This window comes from Bombina bombina, chromosome 11 (assembly GCF_027579735.1).
Source record: "Bombina bombina isolate aBomBom1 chromosome 11, aBomBom1.pri, whole genome shotgun sequence".
NCBI classification, from domain to species: Eukaryota; Metazoa; Chordata; class Amphibia; order Anura; family Bombinatoridae; genus Bombina; species Bombina bombina.
In genome coordinates this window covers 128,659,827-128,682,856 of record NC_069509.1, presented here as the reverse complement: position 1 = coordinate 128,682,856, position 23,030 = coordinate 128,659,827, and the positions used below count along the sequence as shown (strand labels likewise).

The window sequence follows — 23,030 nt, the reverse complement described above, 5'->3', positions numbered from 1 at the left end:
GTCAGACCATACGCTGCACACTGCATCAAATTGGTCTGCATGGCTGTCGTCCCAGAAGGAATCATCTTCTAAAGATGATGCACAAGAAAGCCTGCAAACAGTTTGCTGAAGACAAGCAGACTAAGGACATGGATTACTGGAACCATGTCCTGTGGTCCGATGAGACCAAGATAAACTTATTTGGTTTAGATGGTGTCAAGCGTGTGTGGCGGCAACCAGGTGAGGAGTACAAAGATAAGTGTTTCTTGCCTACAGTCAAGCATGGTGGTAGGAGTGTCATGGTCTGGGCCTGCATGAGTGCTGCAGGCACTGGAGAGCTACAGTTCATTTAGGGAACCATGAATGCCAAGATGAACTGTTACATACTGAAGCAGAGCATGATCCCCTCCCTTCAGGGACTGGGCCGCAGGGCAGTATTCCAACATGATAACGACCCCAAACACACCTCCAAGAAGACCACTGCCTTGCTAAAGAAGCTGGGGGTAAAGGTGATGGACTGGCCAAGCATGTCTCCAGACCTAAACCCTATTGAGCATCTGCAGGGCATCCTCAAACGGAAGGTGGGGGAGAGCAAGGTCTCTAACATCCACCAGCTCCGTAATGTTGTCATGGAGGAGTGGAAGAGGACTCCAGTGTCAACCTGTGAACTTCTGGTGAACTCTATGCCCAAGATGGTTAAGGCAGTGCTGGAAAATAATGGTGGCCACAAAAAATATTGACACTTTGGGCCCAAATTGGACATTTCCACTTAGGGGTGTACTCACTTTTGTTGCCAACAGTTTATACATTAATGGCTGTGTGTTGAGTTATTTTGAAGGAAAAGCAAATTTACACTGTTATACAGGCTGTACACTCACTACTTTACATTGTAGCAAAGTTTAATTTCTATAGTGTTGTCACATGAAAAGATATAAAAAAATATTTACAAAAATGTGAGGGGTGCACTCACTTTTGTAGGATACTGTGTATATATATATATCCAGTGAGTGCTTGTGTTATAACTTGGATATTTGAACTTTCTATAGCACCCTGGCAGAATTGAAATTTACTGTTCGTGGGAGTGCACTTATTTCAGTGGATTATATATACACAGTATATATATATATATATATATATATATATATATGTGTGTGTGTGTACATATGTATTTATGTGTTTATATGTCTGTAAATACATATATATGCTTATAAATACCTAAATACATATGTACACATATATAGCCATATATATATATATATATATATATATATATATATATATACATATGTAAATATATCTTTAGAGATGTATGTATCTGTATGTTAAAGTCCTTTGCCTGCCTTTTTTTTCTAACAGCTGAGACCTCATATCTTTGAGCCCTTATAACTTTTTTGTGCAATATTTTCTTTTAATATTTTTTTGATGGTGTTATTCTGAGTGCAACTGCACATTGTAATGTATTTTTGATGTGTTTTGTGGCACTTTTTTTGTTTCGCAAAACAGTTAACCAGAGTTCTGAGGATGTGCTAACCTGACGCATATTAACTTCAATTGCCCTCAAGCAATCTTGTTTACTTTCAACTTTTTAATACGAGCAAAAAAACAGACGCGCACAAACAGCCATGAAATAGACATGTATATACAAATATAAGAAAATGTATGCTTACCTGATAAATTTATTTCTTTTTTGACACGATGAGTCATCTTAATTACTAATGGGATATTCACCTCCTGGTCAGCAGGAGGCAAAGAGCACCACAGCAGAGCTTTTAAATAGCTCCTCCCTTGCCTCCCACTCCAGTCATTCGACCGAAGTTAGGAAGAGAAAGGAAAAGCCAAGGTGCAGATGAGTCTGAAGTTTACAATAACCCACAACCTGTCTAAAAGAACAGGGCGGGCCGTGGACTCATCGTGTCAAAAAAGAAATAAATTTATCAGGTAAGCATAAATTTTCTTTTCTTTTTTTAAGACAAGATGAGTCCACGGATCATCTTAATTGCTAATGGGATTCAATACCCAAGCTGGAGTACACAGATGATACGGGAGGGACAAGACAGGTAACCTAAACGGAAGGCACCACTGCTTGAAGAACCATTCTCCCAAAAGTGGCCTCAGCCGAAATAAAAGTATCAAATTTGAAGAACTTTGAAAAAGTGTGAAGAGAGGACTAAATTGTAGCCTTGCAAATCTGTTCCATGCCCATGAGGAAGCAACAGCCCTCGTGGAATGAGCCGTAACTCTCTCTGGAGGCTGCTGTCCAGCAGTCTCATATGCAAAACGTATAAAACTCTTCAGCCAAAAAGAAAGTGAAGTAGCCGTAGCCTTCTGTCCCTTACGTTTTCTTGAGAAAATCACAACAAAGAAAAGACTGACGAAAATCCTTAGTCGTCTGCAGGAGAAAATTTTAAAGCACGGACCACATCCGAATTGTAGAGAGTCGTTCCTTCTGAGAAGAAGGATTAGGACACAAGGAAGGAAAAACAATCTCCTAAATAAAGTTCCGATCAGAAACAACCTTAGGAAGAAATCCTAATGTAGTACATAAAACTACCTTATCTGAACGGAAAATAAGGTAAGGAGACTCGTACTGAAATGCCGAGAGCTCTGACACTCTACAAGCAGAGGAAATAGCAACAAGAAATAAAACTTTCCAAGATAACAACTTAATCAATTGCAAATAGTTTAAATCTAAAAGAGACAACCTCTAAATCCGTCAGAGGTAAAGTACATTCTGAATCTGAAATTTCTCCCTCAGATACTGCCGTAGGATCCTCCTCCTGTCCTTGGAGGGGAACCTCAGAAATAGCCACAATGGCGTCAGAACTGACTGAATGTCTGGCCTTTCTCTAACGCTTGCCTTGTAACATTGGAAAGGCAGACAATGCATCAGAAATTGTAGAAGACATAAGGGAAGCTATGTCTTTTAAAGTAACTCCAGCGGGCGCTAGAGCAGAGGTGCAGGGCACTGCTTGTGCGGGTAGTACATTTTGGGACGTTTGGGGAGAAAGCTGCGGCATAACTTGACCCTCATTAATTGAGTCTGATGCAACATTGGCCTTAGAAAAGTTTTGCACTCAAAAAATATGATCCCTAAAATTTAAAGTTCTGTGAATACATGTAGGGCAGAAAGGGATTGGTGGTTCTACTCAAAATTCCATATTTATAAGGAATATAACAAAGCATGCAAAAAAGCAATCAAATTAGCCAAAATTGAAAATGAAAAATTAATTGCAAATGATTCTAAGTCTAACCCTAAAAGGTTATTTAAGTACATAAATAGCAAAAAATCTAAGAAAGACAATATAGGTACATTAAAATGCAGGGAGAGTAGCATGATTAACAGTGACAGGGAGAAGGCTGAGATACTAAACCAGTTTTTTTCTTCAGTATACACAAGAGAGGAACCATTGGATGATACTTTCGAACAAAATAGAACATGCCAGCCCATACCATTAATTGGGTTATGTATAGAGGATATCAGGAACAAATTGGATAATATTAAGGTAAATAAAACTCCAGGCCCAGATGGAATACACCCAAGGGTGTTAAGGGAACTTAGAACTGTTATAGACAAACCTCTACACTTAATTTTTCAAGACTCATTATACTCAGGCATGGTACCCCAGGATTGGCGTAAAAGCTGATGTGGTGCCACTCTTCAAAAAGGGAAGCAGGGATGATCCAGGAAGCTATAGACCAGTTAGTCTGACATCAATAGTGGGGAAGATATTTTAAGGGATTATAAAATATTATATTGATGAGCATATTCGTGTAAACAAGATTATGAGTTCTAATCAGCATGGTTTTATGAGAAATAGATCATGTCAAACTAATCTAATTAGATTTTATGAGGAAGTAAGTAAAAATATAGATAAAGGGGAATCAGTTGATTTGATATACTTAGATTTTGCAAAGGTGTTTGTTTGATACAGTGCCACATGAGAGATTAATGCACAAAATTAAGGGACTGGGAATAGCTGAAAATCTTAGTTTGTGGAAAATAACTGGATAAAAGATAGGGAGCAACGAGTAGTAGTAAATGGATCATACTCAGATTGGACAAAGGTAATCAGTGGAGTACCCCAGGGATCAGTGCTGGGCCCTATTCTTTTTAATATTTTTGTCTTTTTAATAATTCTGTCACTATATAAAGCCCTGGTAAGACCTCACCTTGAGTATGGAGTGCAGTTCTGGGGACCAATCACAAAAAAAGATATTGCAGAACTAGAAAATGTTCAGAGAATGGCCACAAAGCTAATAAGGGGATTGGAGAATTTAACCTATGAGGAGAGGTTAGCCAAACTGGGTCTGTTTTCTTTAGAGGTGACATGATTACTTTATATAAATATATTCAAGGCCCATATACAGAGATGGCAGAAGCTCTGTTTATTCCAAGAAAATTGTTTGTGACCAGAGGTCACAATTTAAGGTTGGAAGAAAGGAGATTTAATCTCCTGCAACGGAAATGTTTTTTCACTGTAAGAGCAATAAAATTGTGGAACTCATTACCAAAGGAGGTAGTGAATGCCAATACCCTAGATACATTTAAAAATTATTCGGATACATTTCTGTCTATAAACAAAATTTATGGATATGATTGCTAGTATTAAATGGGTCACCTTTTAGTGGGATTATTTAAGATTAACTGGAGCTTTTTGTATATATTTTAGATTTGTATAGGTTGAACTCGATGGACTTCGGTCTTTTTTCAACCTCATCTACTATGTTACTATGTATGTTACATTTGCTCCCAAACACAATGAGCAAGAAGCATATTGAAAGGTTTCTTGATCCATTCTTAAACAAAATTTAGCCTTGTAAACAATAAAATTAATGTTTAACAAAAACGGTACTGTCACTTTAAATACAAAGAGGCAACTGCTTTGTTTTGTGCAATGACAAGCAATAACGTTACATCAAAAGTAAACTTTTTACCTCAAGAAAACTATTTATAAAAATAAAAGCACCCCTGCACCTTTCATACGCTGTACTGAGGTGCTCCTACCTGACCAGCAACAACTGGAATGAAAAAAGCAACAGCACAATCTATTTCAGTACGTAATGCGCTACAGAGAAGCAGGAAAAAACAAATCTCCAACCGGTGTTAGAAACGCATGTCCTTATTGCAGAATCATGCGCTTCTACACCGTTGTTAAGAATGCCTTACTTTCTCAATGTAGGAGGATAACTGCCCGACTGCTGCGCAACCTTTTTTGTTTAAAATGGCGCAAGTCGGAAGCCCTGCCCATCGTGGGCATGAAGAGAAGTAACTGACACAGAAACGTCCTAAACTGAAAGTAAGAGGACGAATATGGAGGAAAATAAAATAAAACCCTCTGAGCAAAAGTTTATTTGAAATAAAAAGGCCTGTCCCCAGCCCCTGTACTTGCACCACAACTGGCATTAAATCTCCTGAACCAGGAGAGTTAAAAAATATGTCAAAATGGGAATAAAGTGCTAGCCCTTTCCTGGGTCCCCCAGAAAACAAATAAGCAGCACTTACCTTAATGTCTGCCTGACAGCTAGGCAGATCACAGGTTTAAGAGGTCCTCTCCCTCCTATTGACCTCTTGATAAAAAAAGGCATGCTGAGTAATCCATCACCTCAGACTAAGGCATATAGGGCAGCAGATATATGGGAGGTGCAGTGATAATTATGTCCCACAAGTTCCCATTGCTCTAAAGCCACCAAAAGCTCTACTGTAGAGACTGATATGGACTACGGCTACACCCTAGAACAACGCAGCACACTCTGGCACTACTTTAAAAATAATAAACACTTGATTGAAGAATCTAATCTAATACCTCACTTTACCTCTTCCTATCACTAACGTAGGCAAAGAGAATGACTGGAGTGGGAGGGAAGGGAGGAGCTATTTAACAGCTCTGCTGTGGTATTCTTTGTCTCCTCCTGCTGACCAAGAGGTGAATATCCCATTAGTAATTAAGATGATCCGTGAACTCATTGTGTCTTAAAAAAGAAATATATACACCCATACACATATTTATACACACACATATATATATATATATATATATATATATATACAGTATATATATATATATATATATATATATATATACACACACAGTATAGCCCTTTCCAGTCAAACACCTTGTTATATACCATATATTGTTAAATACCATATACCTTTTAACGCTTATAAAAAAAATATTAATAATTATAGGAATAATTGTTATTAGATAGTGTATATTTGAGTGCAACACTTTTTTTTAAATGTATTTATGTTGTGTTTGGTGCACGTTTTTTTTTTATTTTATTTTTAAAGGGACAGTCTACAATAGAATTTGTATTGTTTTAAAATATAGATAATCCCTTTATTACCCATTCCCCAGTTTTGCTTAACCAACACAGTTATATTAATATACTTTTTACCTCTGTTATTACCTTGTATCTAAGCATCTTCTGACAGCCCCCTGATCACATGACTGTGACCTATTGAGTTGCATTTAGTACTGTGTTGTACTAACTCTTAAATAACTTCCCAGGCATGAACACATTGCTATCTATATGGCCCACATGAACAATCAGTCTCCTGTTGTGAAAAGCAAATACAAAAGCATGTGATAGAGCCTTTGATACAGGCCGAAATTTAGAGGTTTAAATGTTATAAAGTATATTAATCTAAAGCTGGGGAGTGGGTAGTAAAGGCATTATCTATCTTTTTAAAAAATAACAATTTCTGTGTAGACTGTCCCTTTAACTCTTACACTTTTACGCTTGGTTTCCACTTGCGCAAACCTGATGTGCTAATTTTGTTTGCACTTGAGCAAATTAATTTACTTTCAACTTGTAATACGCGCGCAAGATAGCACAGGCGAAAACAGAATTTATGTTTACCTGATAAATTACTTTCTCCAACGGTGTGTCCGGTCCACGGCGTCATCCTTACTTGTGGGATATTCTCTTCCCCAACAGGAAATGGCAAAGAGCCCAGCAAAGCTGGTCACATGATCCCTCCTAGGCTCCGCCTTCCCCAGTCATTCGACCGACGTAAAGGAGGAATATTTGCATAGGAGAAATCATATGATACCGTGGTGACTGTAGTTAAAGAAAATAAATTATCAGACCTGATTAAAAAACCAGGGCGGGCCGTGGACCGGACACACCGTTGGAGAAAGTAATATATCAGGTAAACATAAATTCTGTTTTCTCCAACATAGGTGTGTCCGGTCCACGGCGTCATCCTTACTTGTGGGAACCAATACCAAAGCTTTAGGACACGGATGAAGGGAGGGAGCAAATCAGGTCACCTAGATGGAAGGCACCAAGGCTTGCAAAACCTTTCTCCCAAAAATAGCCTCAGAAGAAGCAAAAGTATCAAATTTGTAAAATTTAGTAAAAGTGTGCAGTGAAGACCAAGTCGCTGCCTTACATATCTGATCAACAGAAGCCTCGTTCTTGAAGGCCCATGTGGAAGCCACAGCCCTAGTGGAATGAGCTGTGATTCTTTCAGGAGGCTGCCGTCCGGCAGTCTCGTAAGCCAATCTGATGATGCTTTTAAGCCAAAAAGAGAGAGAGGTAGAAGTTGCTTTTTGACCTCTCCTTTTACCAGAATAAACAACAAACAAGGAAGATGTTTGTCTAAAATCCTTTGTAGCATCTAAATAGAATTTTAGAGCACGAACTACGTCCAAATTGTGCAACAAACGTTCCTTCTTTGAAACTGGATTCGGACACAAAGAAGGCACGACTATCTCCTGGTTAATGTTTTTGTTAGAAACAACTTTCGGAAGAAAACCAGGTTTAGTACGCAAAACCACCTTATCTGCATGGAACACCAGATAAGGAGGAGAACACTGCAGAGCAGATAATTCTGAAACTCTTCTAGCAGAAGAAATTGCAACCAAAAACAAAACTTTCCAAGATAATAACTTAATATCAACGGAATGTAAGGGTTCAAACGGAACCCCCTGAAGAACTGAAAGAACTAAATTGAGACTCCAAGGAGGAGTCAAAGGTTTGTAAACAGGCTTGATTCTAACCAGAGCCTGAACAAAGGCTTGAACATCTGGCACAGCTGCCAGCTTTTTGTGAAGTAACACAGACAAGGCAGAAATCTGTCCCTTCAAGGAACTTGCAGATAATCCTTTCTCCAAACCTTCTTGAAGAAAGGATAGAATCTTAGGAATTTTTATCTTGTCCCAAGGGAATCCTTTAGAGTCACACCAACAGATATATTTTTTCCATATTTTGTGGTAGATTTTTCTAGTTACAGGCTTTCTGGCCTGAACAAGAGTATCAATGACAGAATCTGAGAACCCTCGCTTTGATAAGATCAAGCGTTCAATCTCCAAGCAGTCAGTTGGAGTGAGACCAGATTCGGATGTTCGAACGGACCTTGAACAAGAAGGTCCCGTCTCAAAGGTAGCTTCCATGGTGGAGCCGATGACATATTCACCAGGTCTGCATACCAAGTCCTGTGTGGCCACGCAGGAGCTATCAAGATCACCGATGCCCTCTCCTGATTGATCCTGGCTACCAGCCTGGGGATGAGAGGAAACGGCGGGAATACATAAGCTAGTTTGAAGGTCCAAGGTGCTACTAGTGCATCTACTAGAGTCGCCTTGGGATCCCTGGATCTGGACCCGTAGCAAGGAACCTTGAAGTTCTGACGAGAGGCCATCAGATCCATGTCTGGAATGCCCCACAACTGAGTAATTTGGGCAAAGATTTCCGGATGGAGTTCCCACTCCCCCGGATGAAATGTCTGATTGAAACCGTATGAATTTGGCCTTTGCTAGCTGAGGCCAAGCCTTGAGAGCATTGAATATCGCTCTCAGTTCCAGAATATTTATCGGGAGAAGAGATTCTTCCCGAGACCAAAGACCCTGAGCTTTCAGGGGTCCCCAGACCGCGCCCCAGCCCACCAGACTGGCGTCGGTCGTGACAATGACCCACTCTGGTCTGCAGAAGCTCATCCCCTGTGACAGGTTGTCCAGGGACAGCCACCAACGGAGTGAATCTCTGGTCCTCTGATCTACTTGTATCGTCGGAGACAAGTCTGTATAATCCCCATTCCACTGACTGAGCATGCACAGTTGTAATAGTCTTAGATGAATTCGCGCAAAAGGAACTATGTCCATTGCCGCTACCATCAAACCTATTACTTCCATGCACTGCGCTATGGAAGGAAGAGGAACAGAATGAAGTATTTGACAAGAGTTTAGAAGTTTTGATTTTCTGGCCTCTGTCAGAAAAATCCTCATTTCTAAGGAGTCTATTATTGTTCCCAAGAAGGGAACCCTTGTTGACGGAGATAGAGAACTTTTTTCTACGTTCACTTTCCACCCGTGAGATCTGAGAAAGGCCAGGACAATGTCCGTGTGAGCCTTTGCTTGTGGAAGGGACGACGCTTGAATCAGAATGTCGTCCAAGTAAGGTACTACTGCAATGCCCCTTGGTCTTAGCACCGCTAGAAGGGACCCTAGCACCTTTGTGAAAATTCTTGGAGCAGTGGCTAATCCGAACGGAAGTGCCACAAACTGGTAATGCTTGTCCAGAAATGCGAACCTTAGGAACCGATGATGTTCCTTGTGGATAGGAATATGTAGATACGCATCCTTTAAATCCACCGTGGTCATGAATTGACCTTCCTGGATGGAAGGAAGAATTGTTCGAATGGTTTCCATTTTGAACGATGGAACCTTGAGAAACTTGTTTAGGATCTTGAGATCTAAGATTGGTCTGAATGTTCCCTCTTTTTTGGGAACTACGAACAGATTGGAGTAGAACCCCATCCCTTGTTCTCCTAATGGAACAGGATGAATCACTCCCATTTTTAACAGGTCTTCTACACAATGTAAGAATGCCTGTTTTTTTATGTGGTCTGAAGACAATTGAGACCAGTGGAACCTCCCCCTCGGGGGAAGCCCCTTGAATTCCAGAAGATAACCTTGGGAGACTATTTCTAGCGCCCAAGGATCCAGAACATCTCTTGCCCAAGCCTGAGCGAAGAGAGAGAGTCTGCCCCCCACCAGATCCGGTCCCGGATCGGGGGCCAACATCTCATGCTGTCTTGGTAGCAGTGGCAGGTTTCTTGGCCTGCTTACCTTTGTTCCAGCCTTGCATTGGCCTCCAGGCTGGCTTGGCTTGAGAAGTATTACCCTCTTGCTTAGAGGACGTAGCACTTGGGGCTGGTCCGTTTCTGCGAAAGGGACGAAAATTAGGTTTATTTTTGGCCTTGAAAGACCTATCCTGAGGAAGGGCGTGGCCCTTGCCCCCAGTGATATCAGAAATAATCTCTTTCAAGTCAGGGCCAAACAGCGTTTTCCCCTTGAAAGGAATGTTAAGCAATTTGTTCTTGGAAGACGCATCCGCTGACCAAGATTTTAGCCAAAGCGCTCTGCGCGCCACAATAGCAAACCCAGAATTTTTCGCCGCTAATCTAGCCAATTGCAAAGTGGCGTCTAGGGTGAAAGAGTTAGCCAATTTGAGAGCATGAATTCTGTCCAAAATCTCCTCATAAGAAGAATCTTTATTGAGCGCCTTTTCTAGTTCATCGAACCAGAAACACGCTGCTGTAGTGACAGGAACAATGCATGAAATTGGTTGTAGAAGGTAACCTTGCTGAACAAACATCTTTTTAAGCAAACCCTCTAATTTTTTATCCATAGGATCTTTGAAAGCACAACTATCTTCTATGGGTATAGTGGTGCGTTTGTTTAGAGTAGAAACCGCCCCCTCGACCTTGGGGACTGTCTGCCATAAGTCCTTTCTGGGGTCGACCATAGGAAACAATTTCTTAAATATAGGGGGAGGGACGAAAGGTATGCCGGGCCTTTCCCATTCTTTGTTTACAATGTCCGCCACCCGCTTGGGTATAGGAAAAGCTTCGGGGGGCCCCGGGACCTCTAGGAACTTGTCCATTTTACATAATTTCTCTGGAATGACCAAATTCTCACAATCATCCAGAGTAGATAACACCTCCTTAAGCAGGGCGCGGAGATGTTCCAATTTAAATTTGAATGTAATTACATCAGGTTCAGCTTGTTGAGAAATTTTCCCTGAATCTGAAATTTCTCCCTCAGACAAAACCTCCCTGGCCCCCTCAGATTGGTGTAGGGGCACTTCAGAACCAATATCATCAGCGTCCTCATGCTCTTCAGTATTTTCTAAAACAGAGCAGTCGCGCTTTCGCTGATAAGTGGGCATTTTGGCTAAAATGTTTTTGATAGAATTATCCATTACAGCCGAGTATTGGCGCACTAGATGTACTAGGGGCCTCCTGTGTGGGCAAGACTGGTGTAGACGAAGGAGGGGATGATGCAGTACCATGCTTACTCCCCTCACTTGAGGAATCATCTTGGGCAACATTTTCTCTAAATTTTGTGTCACATAAATCACATCTATTTAAATGAGAAGGAACCTTGGCTTCCCCACATACAGAACACAGTCTATCTGGTAGTTCAGACATGTTAAACAGGCATAAACTTGATAACAAAGTACAAAAAACGTTTTAAAATAAAACCGTTACTGTCACTTTAAATTTTAAACTGAACACACTTTATTACTGCAAATGTGAAAAAGTATGAAGGAATTGTTCAAAATTCACCAAAATTTCACCACAGTGTCTTAAAGCCTTAAAAGTATTGCACACCAAATTTGAAAGCTTTAACTCTTAAAATAACGGAACCGGAGCCGTTTTTATATTTAACCCCTTTACAGTCCCTGGTATCTGCTTTGCTGAGACCCAACCAAGCCCAAAGGGGAATACGATACCATATGACGCCTTCAGAAAGTCTTTTCTATGTATCAGAGCTCCTCACACATGCATCTGCATGTCATGCTTCCCAAAAACAAGTGCGCAATAGAGGCGCGAAAATGAGGCTCTGCCTATGATTAGGGAAAGCCCCTAGAGAATAAGGTGTCCAATACAGTGCCTGCCGGTTATTTTACATAATTCCCAAGAATAAAATAATTCCTCAAAGCTATGAAGTATTAAAATATGCTTATATATCAATCGTTTTAGCCCAGAAAATGTCTACAGTCTTAAAAGCCCTTGTGAAGCCCTTTTTTTCTTATGTAATAAAAATGGCTTACCGGATCCCATAGGGAAAATGACAGCTTCCAGCATTACATCGTCTTGTTAGAAATGTGTCATACCTCAAGCAGCAAAAGTCTGCTCACTGTTTCCCCCAACTGAAGTTAATTCCTCTCAACAGTCCTGTGTGGAAACAGCCATCGATTTTAGTAACGGTTGCTAAAATCATTTTCCTCTTACAAACAGAAATCTTCATCACCTTTCTGTTTCAGAGTAAATAGTACATACCAGCACTATTTTAAAATAACAAACTCTTGATTGAATAGTAAAAACTACAGTTAAACACCAAAAAACTCTAAGCCATCTCCGTGGAGATGTTGCCTGTACAACGGCAAAGAGAATGACTGGGGAAGGCGGAGCCTAGGAGGGATCATGTGACCAGCTTTGCTGGGCTCTTTGCCATTTCCTGTTGGGGAAGAGAATATCCCACAAGTAAGGATGACGCCGTGGACCGGACACACCTATGTTGGAGAAATATTGATTATCGCAACCAATACAACGAACACTAGCAATAGCGTACTACTTGTAATCTAGCCCAGTGTAATTTGCAGAGTGGGAGGTATGTTGTGGTTCTGGACAGTAGTTAGGTTCAGATTTACTATTTAATGACCACAAATCATGTGCTGTCAATAAATAATAACATGTTGAGTATGATCCAGTCACTAAAATGGAGCCACTATTAAAAATCTGGTGTAGCTACAATTTTCCACTTTTTCTTCATTATATTTTCTTGAGTATCTAGGCCTTTTCTATATCCTTGTATGTACTGAATTTCCTGTTTACTTCTATTTTAAACAATGCAATACAATATACTCTCTACTTTAGACTCTCTAAAAGAATTAGTGATGAAAAAGCATCACAAGCTCTGAACATTTCATGTTAAGCCACCACTACTCACCCTGTCCCTTGTCCAGAATAGGGGTGTCTCCACGAGAGGAACAGTTGCTCCGTGGCACATTGCATCGCGTGGCACATCCCACCAGGGTAATCCCTGCCAATACACCTTCTGTGTCTCCTGAGTCCTCTGGGTTAACATCTCCTTCTAGGAAAATTTCACCTGGTGGATAATCACTGTCGCTGGCCGCTGTCAATAGAAATTTCCAAGATTAATGCACCAAATTGCAAAGCATATTCTTCTTGAAGTGAATGACACAAACATACTACACCCTTTTCTCAAAAAGCATTTTTTACAGTTAATATTATACTGTTGTTGCTAACATCAAATTTAAGGATAAAAGTATATATTAAAGCTTTGTGTAAAAGTCTACAATATAGTTACATTATCCAATGGTTCACAGATTCACTGAGCCTACTGCAGAGGGGAGCAGGAATATATGTGTGTGTGTGTGTATAAATATGTGTATGGGTGTATATATTTCTTTTTTAAGACACAATGAGTCTACAAATCATCTTAATTACTACTGGGATTACACCTCTTGGTCAGCAGGAGGCAAAGAGCACCACAGCAGAGCTGTTAAATAGCTCCTCCCTTCCCTCCCACCCCAGTCCATTCTCTTTGCGTACGTTAGTGATAGGAAGAGATAAAGTGAGGTGTTATATTAGATTCTTCAATCAAGAGTTTATTATTTTTAAAGTAGTGCCAGAGAGTGCTTCTTTGTTCTAGGGTGTAGCCGTAGTCCATATCAACAACTCATCTTCACTGCAGAGGAAGTGTTGTCTGCATATTTTTACTGGACTATGGGCTCCATGAACTAAGCAGTGAAAGCTACTTCGGAGCCCTTGCGGGGCAGGTCCGCATATGCGAGCCTGCTTCCCGCAATGTAAGAAGCAGCGGTCTTCTTACACTCAACGCCAACCTCTGAGGTGGTGAGGAAAAATCCGAGAGAGCTCGCTCGCTCTAGGTGATTGACAGTCCCTTCTCTCACGTGATCGGACACGAGATAAGGGGCTAGCTTTACATGCTCACTTGAGGGTGTAACGATACATACTTGCAGCAGATCCTGTTTGTCCACTGCCCGTATGTAGCGAAGAACTTTAGTGCCTGGGGCCATGGCAGCAGAAGAACTTCAGGTTGTTCTCCTTGGGAAGAATGAGCAGTCTGCTGTAAGAGGTATAATTAAATGCCATATTGCATGAAGTTATCTAAAGTACACTTTACTGATACAAATAAAAAGCACTGCGCAACCATAGGTGTGCACCCAGAGTTATGCTTAGGTGACAAAGTACGTGAAAAGAAAGGACATTCATTTTAGTCCATTATAATGAAAATAAGACCAAACTAAGTGTCGAATGGAGATCGAATGGAGAGGGGCTTGCAAGTATTAAAAGTTCCAAGTGGCCCTAGATGACAGGAAAATCCCTCGCTACGTCATTCAGCTTAGTCTAGTGACTCGCTGGTGTCAGCATTAGGGTGTGTTCCTTGGCACACCATGGTGCATGCCTATGAGCGCAACCTCCGACTCAAGCATGTTTATTGAATAACTCTTCAAACAATAAGAAGATCCAAGAATTAAAAAACAAAACAATTTAGCGCTGCGAAATCTGTTGGCGCTCTACAAATAACCGATAATAATAATAATAATTTTTAAAAAAGTGCATATTTTTTGGAGCTCATTGTATGATTTAATAAACATACTTGAGTTGAAGGTTGTAATCTGTTTTTATATTTGTATTTTCGATTTCTACTGTGACCAGTGAAGGAAGCTCAGTTTTAAGAGAGTGGCACCCAATGTTGGGATTGGTACCCCCTAGGGAGGGCAAGAGGTGGGGTGATTGCCGGAAGGGAGCTCCCTTGGAAACTTGGGGTTTCAGATCCCCCTACCCCCCTGGCTTTCCCGGTGTACCTTTGATCAGCTGCCACTCTGGCCCCCCAGCGATGGATCATGTTTTAAGCAACTTTCTAATTTACTCCTATTATAATTTTTTATTTGTTCTCTTGGTATCTTTATTTGAAAAAGTAAGACCGTAAGCATAGGAGCCGGCCCATTTTTGGTTCAGCATCTGGGTAACGCTTTCTGATTGGTGTCTAAATGTAGCCACCAATCAGCAAGCACTAACCTGGTGCAGAAGCAAAAATGGTCCGGCTTCTAAGTTTACATTCAAATAAAGAAACCAAGAGAACAAAGAAAAATTCATAATAAGAGTAAATTAGAAAGTTGCTTAAAATTGCCTGCTCTATTTGAATCATGAAAGGTTATTTTTTTTAAGAAAATGTATTGTATAATGATTTTCTTGTACCTGGAATGCTAGAGATACACAGTACATGAGCATTACAGACTGTAAACTGATCCACCAGTGTGCCGGGTTGATTTGCATCAATGATCACCACTTTGCTGGTAGATAGGGTGCTGGTGAGGATCCATACACGGCTGGAGGTAGCATCTGCTTCGTGTAGCTCCTTAGTCTGCAGGAAACAGGATAGGGTAATATGAGAATGCACATTTACAGGCCCATTTATCAAAGGGCTTGCGGACCTGATCCGACACTGCGGATCAGGTCCGCAAGACCTCGCTAAATGCGGAGAATACGCTCTCCGCATTTAACATTGCACCAGCAGCTCACAAGAGCTGCTGGTGCAACGCCTCCCCCTGCTGACTCGCGGCCAATCGGCCGCCAGCAGGGAGGTGTCAATCAACCCGATCGTATTCGATCAGGTTGATTTCCGGCGATTTCTGTCCGCCTGCTCAGAGCAGGCGGACAGGGTTATGGAGCAGCGGTCTTTAGACCGCTGCTTCATAACTTGTGTTTCTGGCGAGTCTGAAGACTCGCCAGAAACACGGCCCTTCAAGCTCCATACGGAGCTTGATAAATGGGCCTGTTATAATTTCATCAATTTGTGACACAGGAAAACACGCACTTACCATATTGTAGCAAAAAAAATATTGTTATCTTGGTGCCGTGTTAGCCAGTTAACTAATTGAAAAATAAACTAACAAACAAATTGTATAAGTGATACCATTATTGGCTAACCAAGATTTTTTTTTTTTGCAAGCGTTCAAAACACATGAGGCATGTCTGATGAAGGAGCCATAGCGCTTTCAAAAAATAATAATTTTTTTTGTTGAATTAGTGCCCGGTTTTTAATAATCAACAAGGGCACTTTAATTCATCAAAATTGACATTTCACTGTTTTCTTCAAAAACTTACCTTTTAATCCTGGCAGCCGCTCCAGCAATTCCTCCGCCCGTTGCAAGCTGTCTTTGCGGGTCCAAAATGATGAATATGGCTTCCTCCAATCACGGCGTTGCATCAGGCCAAGATTCCCCCGGGGGGGGGAGCCGTGATTGGAGGAAGCCGGATTCGTCATTTCTGACGTCTGCAGAGGCTTCCGACGGCCGTGGGAATCGCTGGAGCGGCTGCCAGAACGAAAAGGTAAGTTTTTAAAGAAAAAGAGTGAAATGTCAATTTTGATGAATTAAAGTGCCCTTGTTTTTAATAGGATTATTAAAAACCGGGCACTAATTCATCAAAATTGACCTTCACTTTAATTAAGAATGCAAAGTAAATAAATATTAATCTCAGCTGTGTACATATATTTTATGTATCGTGTTACCATACCGTTACTTTAAGTGACCCTACTCCTTTATGTTTACCTTTTTCTTCTCTGGGGACGTGTGGGTGCTCTTACTTTCTCCTTCTACCTCACGATCACAGGTTAATGGATCACGACCTACAATTTGTTTGACTCCATTTCCAGAATCCTCTTCAAATGGCTTCCAACCTGTCAAATCTACTCCCGCTGCACACCATAGCTGGGGAGAAGTTACAATAAATAGAAAACGTATAAGAACCAATTATAATATTATACACAATATTGTATAAATAATCATAAAGATCCTATGAACAAACGCAACCATTCTGAACTTCTGCACCTCTGAGCTATTGTTCATTAGGAGCTCATAATCACTATATTGTATTACATTTAGAAACTATTTTATACAAAGCTTTCCTAATAAGGGCATTTTAAGTCTCTTATATGGCACAAAGATAATATCATAAACACCACAAAACACTTTAAAAATGATTTAGGTTATTTAACTTGTCTATCTGTGGAGTTGGACAATCATAGGCCTATGGTATATGACAAGCCTATGTGTGTGGGCCTACTGGAGAAGACTCAAACTTTTTTTATTAACTATGAAGAAAAATAAATGTGATATAAAACAATAATAATTCTCAAGGATATGTGGCAGATTTCCCCAGAGTCCTTATATTGACTTCAGTTCTTATAACTCGATCATATACGCTGTCCATAAATATTACTACTTACAGGGGACTATTTAATTGAAATCTGGAACATGTATGGACAGCATTCGTGAAAAAGCCGTAACGTAAAACATGTGTAGGATCAGCTGATGCCAATTACATCATAAGAAGAGTAATGTCCCTATTACGGACCGTGTTATAAGTTAACCGCTGAACCGTGTCAGTGCAAACATTAATGCTGGCAAGCAAAAGGGTTTGATTGCGACTTGATTAAACAGACATCCCCAAGTGACATCTAGGTGTTATAATATTTTAGTGTTTTTAAATATTATGTTTTTTTAATAAATTATAGTTTTATTAATGGAGTCGTTCTATTGAGAGGAATAAAGCAACACCCAAGAGTGTTCACAAGACAGGGGTGGTGATGTATGAGCCCTTAATCATGCAGAAAGAGCACGATAGAACAAAGATGAATCCTTTTTACATAAAAACCAATGGCTGCTTACATTGAGTATTGCAATAACACTATATATGCTTTCTCTTCTAATCTCCATTTACGTTCGAGTTATATGAACTAAAGACAATATAAGAACTGACATATTCTGGGGAAATCTGCCACAAATTCTTGATATTTATTATTATTTTATATCACATTTAATTTTCTTTCTGTATATTGTATTTTGTGATTATTGTTGCATCAGGTCTAAAATATGCATTAAAATAACTGTGAACGTTATTTGGTTACCTTCATGGTGGGATCTTTTTCGACTAGGGGCCGGCAATACACTGGTACAGGCACATTTTTCATCCGGTTGTCTTCTTGACCACCATTTGGACTCAGCTGCCAATATTAAGATTATAAAATAACTAACAAAATTCATAAGCAATATAACACAGTAAATTAGTGTAAAAAAGGAAACCAGCAAAGTGTATACGATTATAAAATACTTTTTTAAAGCTTAAAGGGACAGTTAACATCTTGTAATCACAAGACATTTCTGTTGAGTTGCTGTAGAATAACATATCAGCCAAGTCTTTAAGATGGTAATATAAAATGATAATTCATAAATAAATATATTTATATATATATATATATATATATATATATATATATATATATATATATATAGGGCTAGATTTATCAAGCCCCTGCGGCAGCAAGTTCTCACAAGAACTTGCTCGCCGCGATTTATCAAGCAGCGGTCACCAGACCGCTGCTTCCCTAACATCTTCGCCACATCTATTCTGGCGAAATTCAATCTCCTCGGTCGAGTCCGACCGAGGAGATTGACAGCTCCTGCCCGCGCGTGATTGGCTGTGCGCGGGCAGGGGGCGGGATTGCACGCGAGCGCAAAATTGCGCTTGTGTGCAATGTTAATTACCTGCGTGCAATTGCCCCCCACCACAGGCGAGCTGAGGCGTACAGGGGCGCGTATACGCGCCCCTGTACGCCTCAGGGTTGATAAATCTAGCCCATAAACTCTGCAATATACTTTCATTATTTATTTTGTCCCATTTTCCTGTAACTCCATTCTGAAATTGTGAGCTTTTCAGTTCCTGTTAGAAATGGAAGTGCAGAACACTGTTATATTCCACACCACAGCCATTGGCTGCACACTCTAGTGACCTATTTATAATTGTCCCTAATTGGCCACAGCTGAGAAGGGAACGTAAGTTACAACATGGCAGCTCCCATTGTTTTATAGACACTAAAACTTTACACTTATTTTGTCAATATTTAAACAGCTAATGAAACTTTAAAAAAATACGTCTTCTTGTTATTCTCAGACTAATCTTTTCTTTAAATGCATCATTCTATCTAGCATTTATTCAGGGCCAGATTACAAGTGGAGTACTAAATATTGCTTTCATGAAAGCGATATTTGCATTCAACTGTGTAATACCAGCAGAGGCTAATGTGCTAACGTGGTCAGCAATGCAAACACCAGCTCACATTCACTTTGCTGGGAAGTATTGCGCTCCCATAGGCTCAAATGGGAGCCTCATTCTGATGCAGTCAGAGACAGCATCAGAACCTAAATGCTGCGAAGGGGTTAAGTATTGCAGCAAAGGGGGTAAGTAGCGCAGCGAAGGGGTTAAGTAGCGCAGCGATGGCAACAACTATAAATAAATATGTATATGCTTATATACTGTACATATATATTTGTGTGTAAATATGTGTATATGGAGAAGATACGATCCATACCATCCAATGTAAAAACAACCAGTTTTATTGTAAATCCTTAAAACATAGTAGGAAGCTCGAGAGCAAACAGAGTGAGCGCAGCACTTTGGCTTACGCGTTTCGGCTAACAATCAGAGCCAAAGTGCTGCGCTCACGCTCTCGAGCTTCCTACTTTGTTTTAAGGATTTACAATAAAACTGGTTGTTTTTACATTGGATGGTGTGGTTCGTATCTTCTTCTCCAAGTTTTCATGTTCCAGTGATCTACACCGCCATGCAGCAGTCCGCTTCACACTCTGCTGCTTTGTGATCACATTCTTCCTTCCTTCCCAGCAAGAGTGACGTCATTGGAAGCGCCAGACAATCTGTGGACTGCATATCGCCGGAGACGCCGAGAAAGGCAAAGGAGACAAGGGAGCAAGCACGCACTCACTTTGTGTGAAATGCTTGTGCAATAGCGCCCCCTGCACATTCGCGGCCAATCGTTAGTGGGGGGGGGTCAATCATGATTGTTGTCCTCCACCTCAGAGTTGGCGGACGAGTTGATGAGCAGCGGTCTTATGACAGCATCCGCTGCTTTTTTAATCTACCCCTTAGTCTGAACTTCAAATGAGTAGATTTTTTTCTGACAGATTTTAGTTATGTCTTTTTCCACTCCCCCTGTACCCATGTGACAGCCATCAGCCAATCACAAATGCATATAGGTATATTCTGTGAATTCTTGCACATGCTCAGTAGGATATATAGAAGTTTTTCTCAACTCAGCCATGTAGATACAACACTGAAAAGTTCTAAAAATAATACTCAAATGTATATTTCCTATAAATGTATTCAATAAAGGGACATGAAACCCAAAAGTCTTCTTTCATGATTTCCATTTTACTTCTATGATCAAATTTGCTTCATTCTCTTGGTACACATGCTTTTAAACAAAGGATAGCAAGAGAACTAAGACATTTTTATAACAAGCAAAAAGGAAAATTGTTTAAAACTAAATGCTTTATCTAAATCATGATATAACATGCAATTTTTTTCCATTTTACTTCCATTATCAAATTTTGCACAGTCTTTTTATATACACACTTTATGGGGAACAAGATCCTACTGAGCGTGTGCACAAGCTCACAGGGTATACGTATACTAGTCTGTGATTGGTTGATGTCTGTCACATGACACAAGGGGCTGGAAAATGCGGGGGAAAAACATAATTTATGTAAGAACTTACCTGATAAATTCATTTCTTTCATATTAACAAGAGTCCATGAGCTAGTGACGTATGGGATATACATTCCTACCAGGAGGGGCAAAGTTTCCCAAACCTTAAAATGCCTATAAATACACCCCTCACCACACCCACAAATCAGTTTAACGAATAGCCAAGAAGTGGGGTGATAAGAAAAAAAGTGCGAAGCATATAAAATAAGGAATTGGAATAATTGTGCTTTATACAAAAAAATCATAACCACCACAAAAAAGGATGGGCCTCATGGACTCTTGTTAATATGAAAGAAATGAATTTATCAGGTAAGTTCTTACATAAATTATGTTTTCTTTCATGTAATTAACAAGAGTCCATGAGCTAGTGACGTATGGGATAATGACTACCCAAGATGTGGATCTTTCCACACAAGAGTCACTAGAGAGGGAGGGATAAAATAAAGACAGCCAATTCCTGCTGAAAATAATCCACACCCAAAATAAAGTTTAACAAAAAACATAAGCAGAAGATTCAAACTGAAACCGCTGCCTGAAGAACTTTTCTACCAAAAACTGCTTCAGAAGAAGAAAATACATCAAAATGGTAGAATTTAGTAAAAGTATGCAAAGAGGACCAAGTTGCTGCTTTGCAGATCTGGTCAACCGAAGCTTCATTCCTTAACGCCCAGGAAGTAGAAACTGACCTAGTAGAATGAGCTGTAATTCTCTGAGGCGGAATTTTACCCGACTCAACATAGGCAAGATGAATTAAAGATTTCAACCAAGATGCCAAAGAAATGGCAGAAGCTTTCTGGCCTTTCCTAGAACCGGAAAAGATAACAAATAGACTAGAAGTCTTACGGAAAGATTTCGTAGCTTCAACATAATATTTCAAAGCTCTAACAACATCCAAAGAATGCAACGATTTCTCCTTAGAATTCTTAGGATTAGGACATAATGAAGGAACCACAATTTCTCTACTAATGTTGTTGGAATTCACAACTTTAGGTAAAAATTCAAAAGAAGTTCGCAACACCGCCTTATCCTGATGAAAAATCAGAAAAGGAGACTCACAAGAAAGAGCAGATAATTCAGAAACTCTTCTAGCAGAAGAGATGGCCAAAAGGAACAAAACTTTCCAAGAAAGTAATTTAATGTCCAATGAATGCATAGGTTCAAACGGAGGAGCTTGAAGAGCTCCCAGAACCAAATTCAAACTCCAAGGAGGAGAAATTGACTTAATGACAGGTTTTATACGAACCAAAGCTTGTACAAAACAATGAATATCAGGAAGAATAGCAATCTTTCTGTGAAAAAGAACAGAAAGAGCGGAGATTTGTCCTTTCAAAGAACTTGCGGACAAACCCTTATCTAAACCATCCTGAAGAAACTGTAAAATTCTCGGTATTCTAAAAGAATGCCAAGAAAAATGATGAGAAAGACACCAAGAAATATAAGTCTTCCAGACTCTATAATATATCTCTCGAGATACAGATTTACGAGCCTGTAACATAGTATTAATCACGGAGTCAGAGAAACCTCTTTGACCAAGAATCAAGCGTTCAATCTCCATACCTTTAAATTTAAGGATTTCAGATCCGGATGGAAAAAAGGACCTTGTGACAGAAGGTCTGGTCTTAACGGAAGAGTCCATGGTTGGCAAGATGCCATCCGGACAAGATCCGCATACCAAAACCTGTGAGGCCATGCCGGAGCTATTAGCAGAACAAACGAGCATTCCCTCAGAATCTTGGAGATTATTCTTGGAAGAAGAACTAGAGGCGGAAAGATATAGGCAGGATGATACTTCCAAGGAAGTGATAATGCATCCACTGCCTCCGCCTGAGGATCCCGGGATCTGGACAGATACCTGGGAAGTTTCTTGTTTAGATGAGAGGCCATCAGATCTATCTCTGAGAGCCCCCACATTTGAACAATCTGAAGAAATACCTCTGGGTGAAGAGACCATTCGCCCGGATGCAACGTTTGGCGACTGAGATAATCCGCTTCCCAATTGTCTACACCTGGGATATGAACCGCAGAGATTAGACAGGATCTGGATTCCGCCCAAACCAAAATTCGAGATACTTCTTTCATAGCCAGAGGACTGTGAGTCCCTCCTTGATGATTGATGTATGCCACAGTTGTGACATTGTCTGTCTGAAAACAAATGAACGATTCTCTCTTCAGAAGAGGCCAAAACTGAAGAGCTCTGAAAACTGCACGGAGTTCCAAGATATTGATCGGTAATCTCACCTCCTGAGATTCCCAAACTCCTTGTGCCGTCAGAGATCCCCACACAGCTCCCCAACCTGTGAGACTTGCATCTGTTGAAATTACAGTCCAGGTCGGAAGAACAAAAGAAGCCCCCTGAATTAAACGAAGGTGATCTGTCCACCACGTTAGAGAGTGTCGAACAATCGGTTTTAAAGATATTAAT

General features: G+C 40.3%; 1 protein-coding gene across 1 annotated transcript in view; it reads right to left on the bottom strand.

Annotated features, from left to right (window-relative positions):
- MAPK8IP3 (mitogen-activated protein kinase 8 interacting protein 3) overlaps positions 1-23,030 on the bottom strand; it is a 248,606-nt gene that overhangs the window by 51,861 nt on the left and 173,715 nt on the right. The window contains exons 17-20 of the mRNA XM_053695247.1: positions 17,955-18,050; positions 16,597-16,755; positions 15,242-15,407; positions 12,942-13,127 (exon numbers count right to left, since the gene is read on the bottom strand). Coding sequence (XP_053551222.1) covers positions 12,942-13,127; positions 15,242-15,407; positions 16,597-16,755; positions 17,955-18,050 — 607 coding nt within the window. The remainder of the gene's footprint in view (positions 1-12,941; positions 13,128-15,241; positions 15,408-16,596; positions 16,756-17,954; positions 18,051-23,030) is intronic.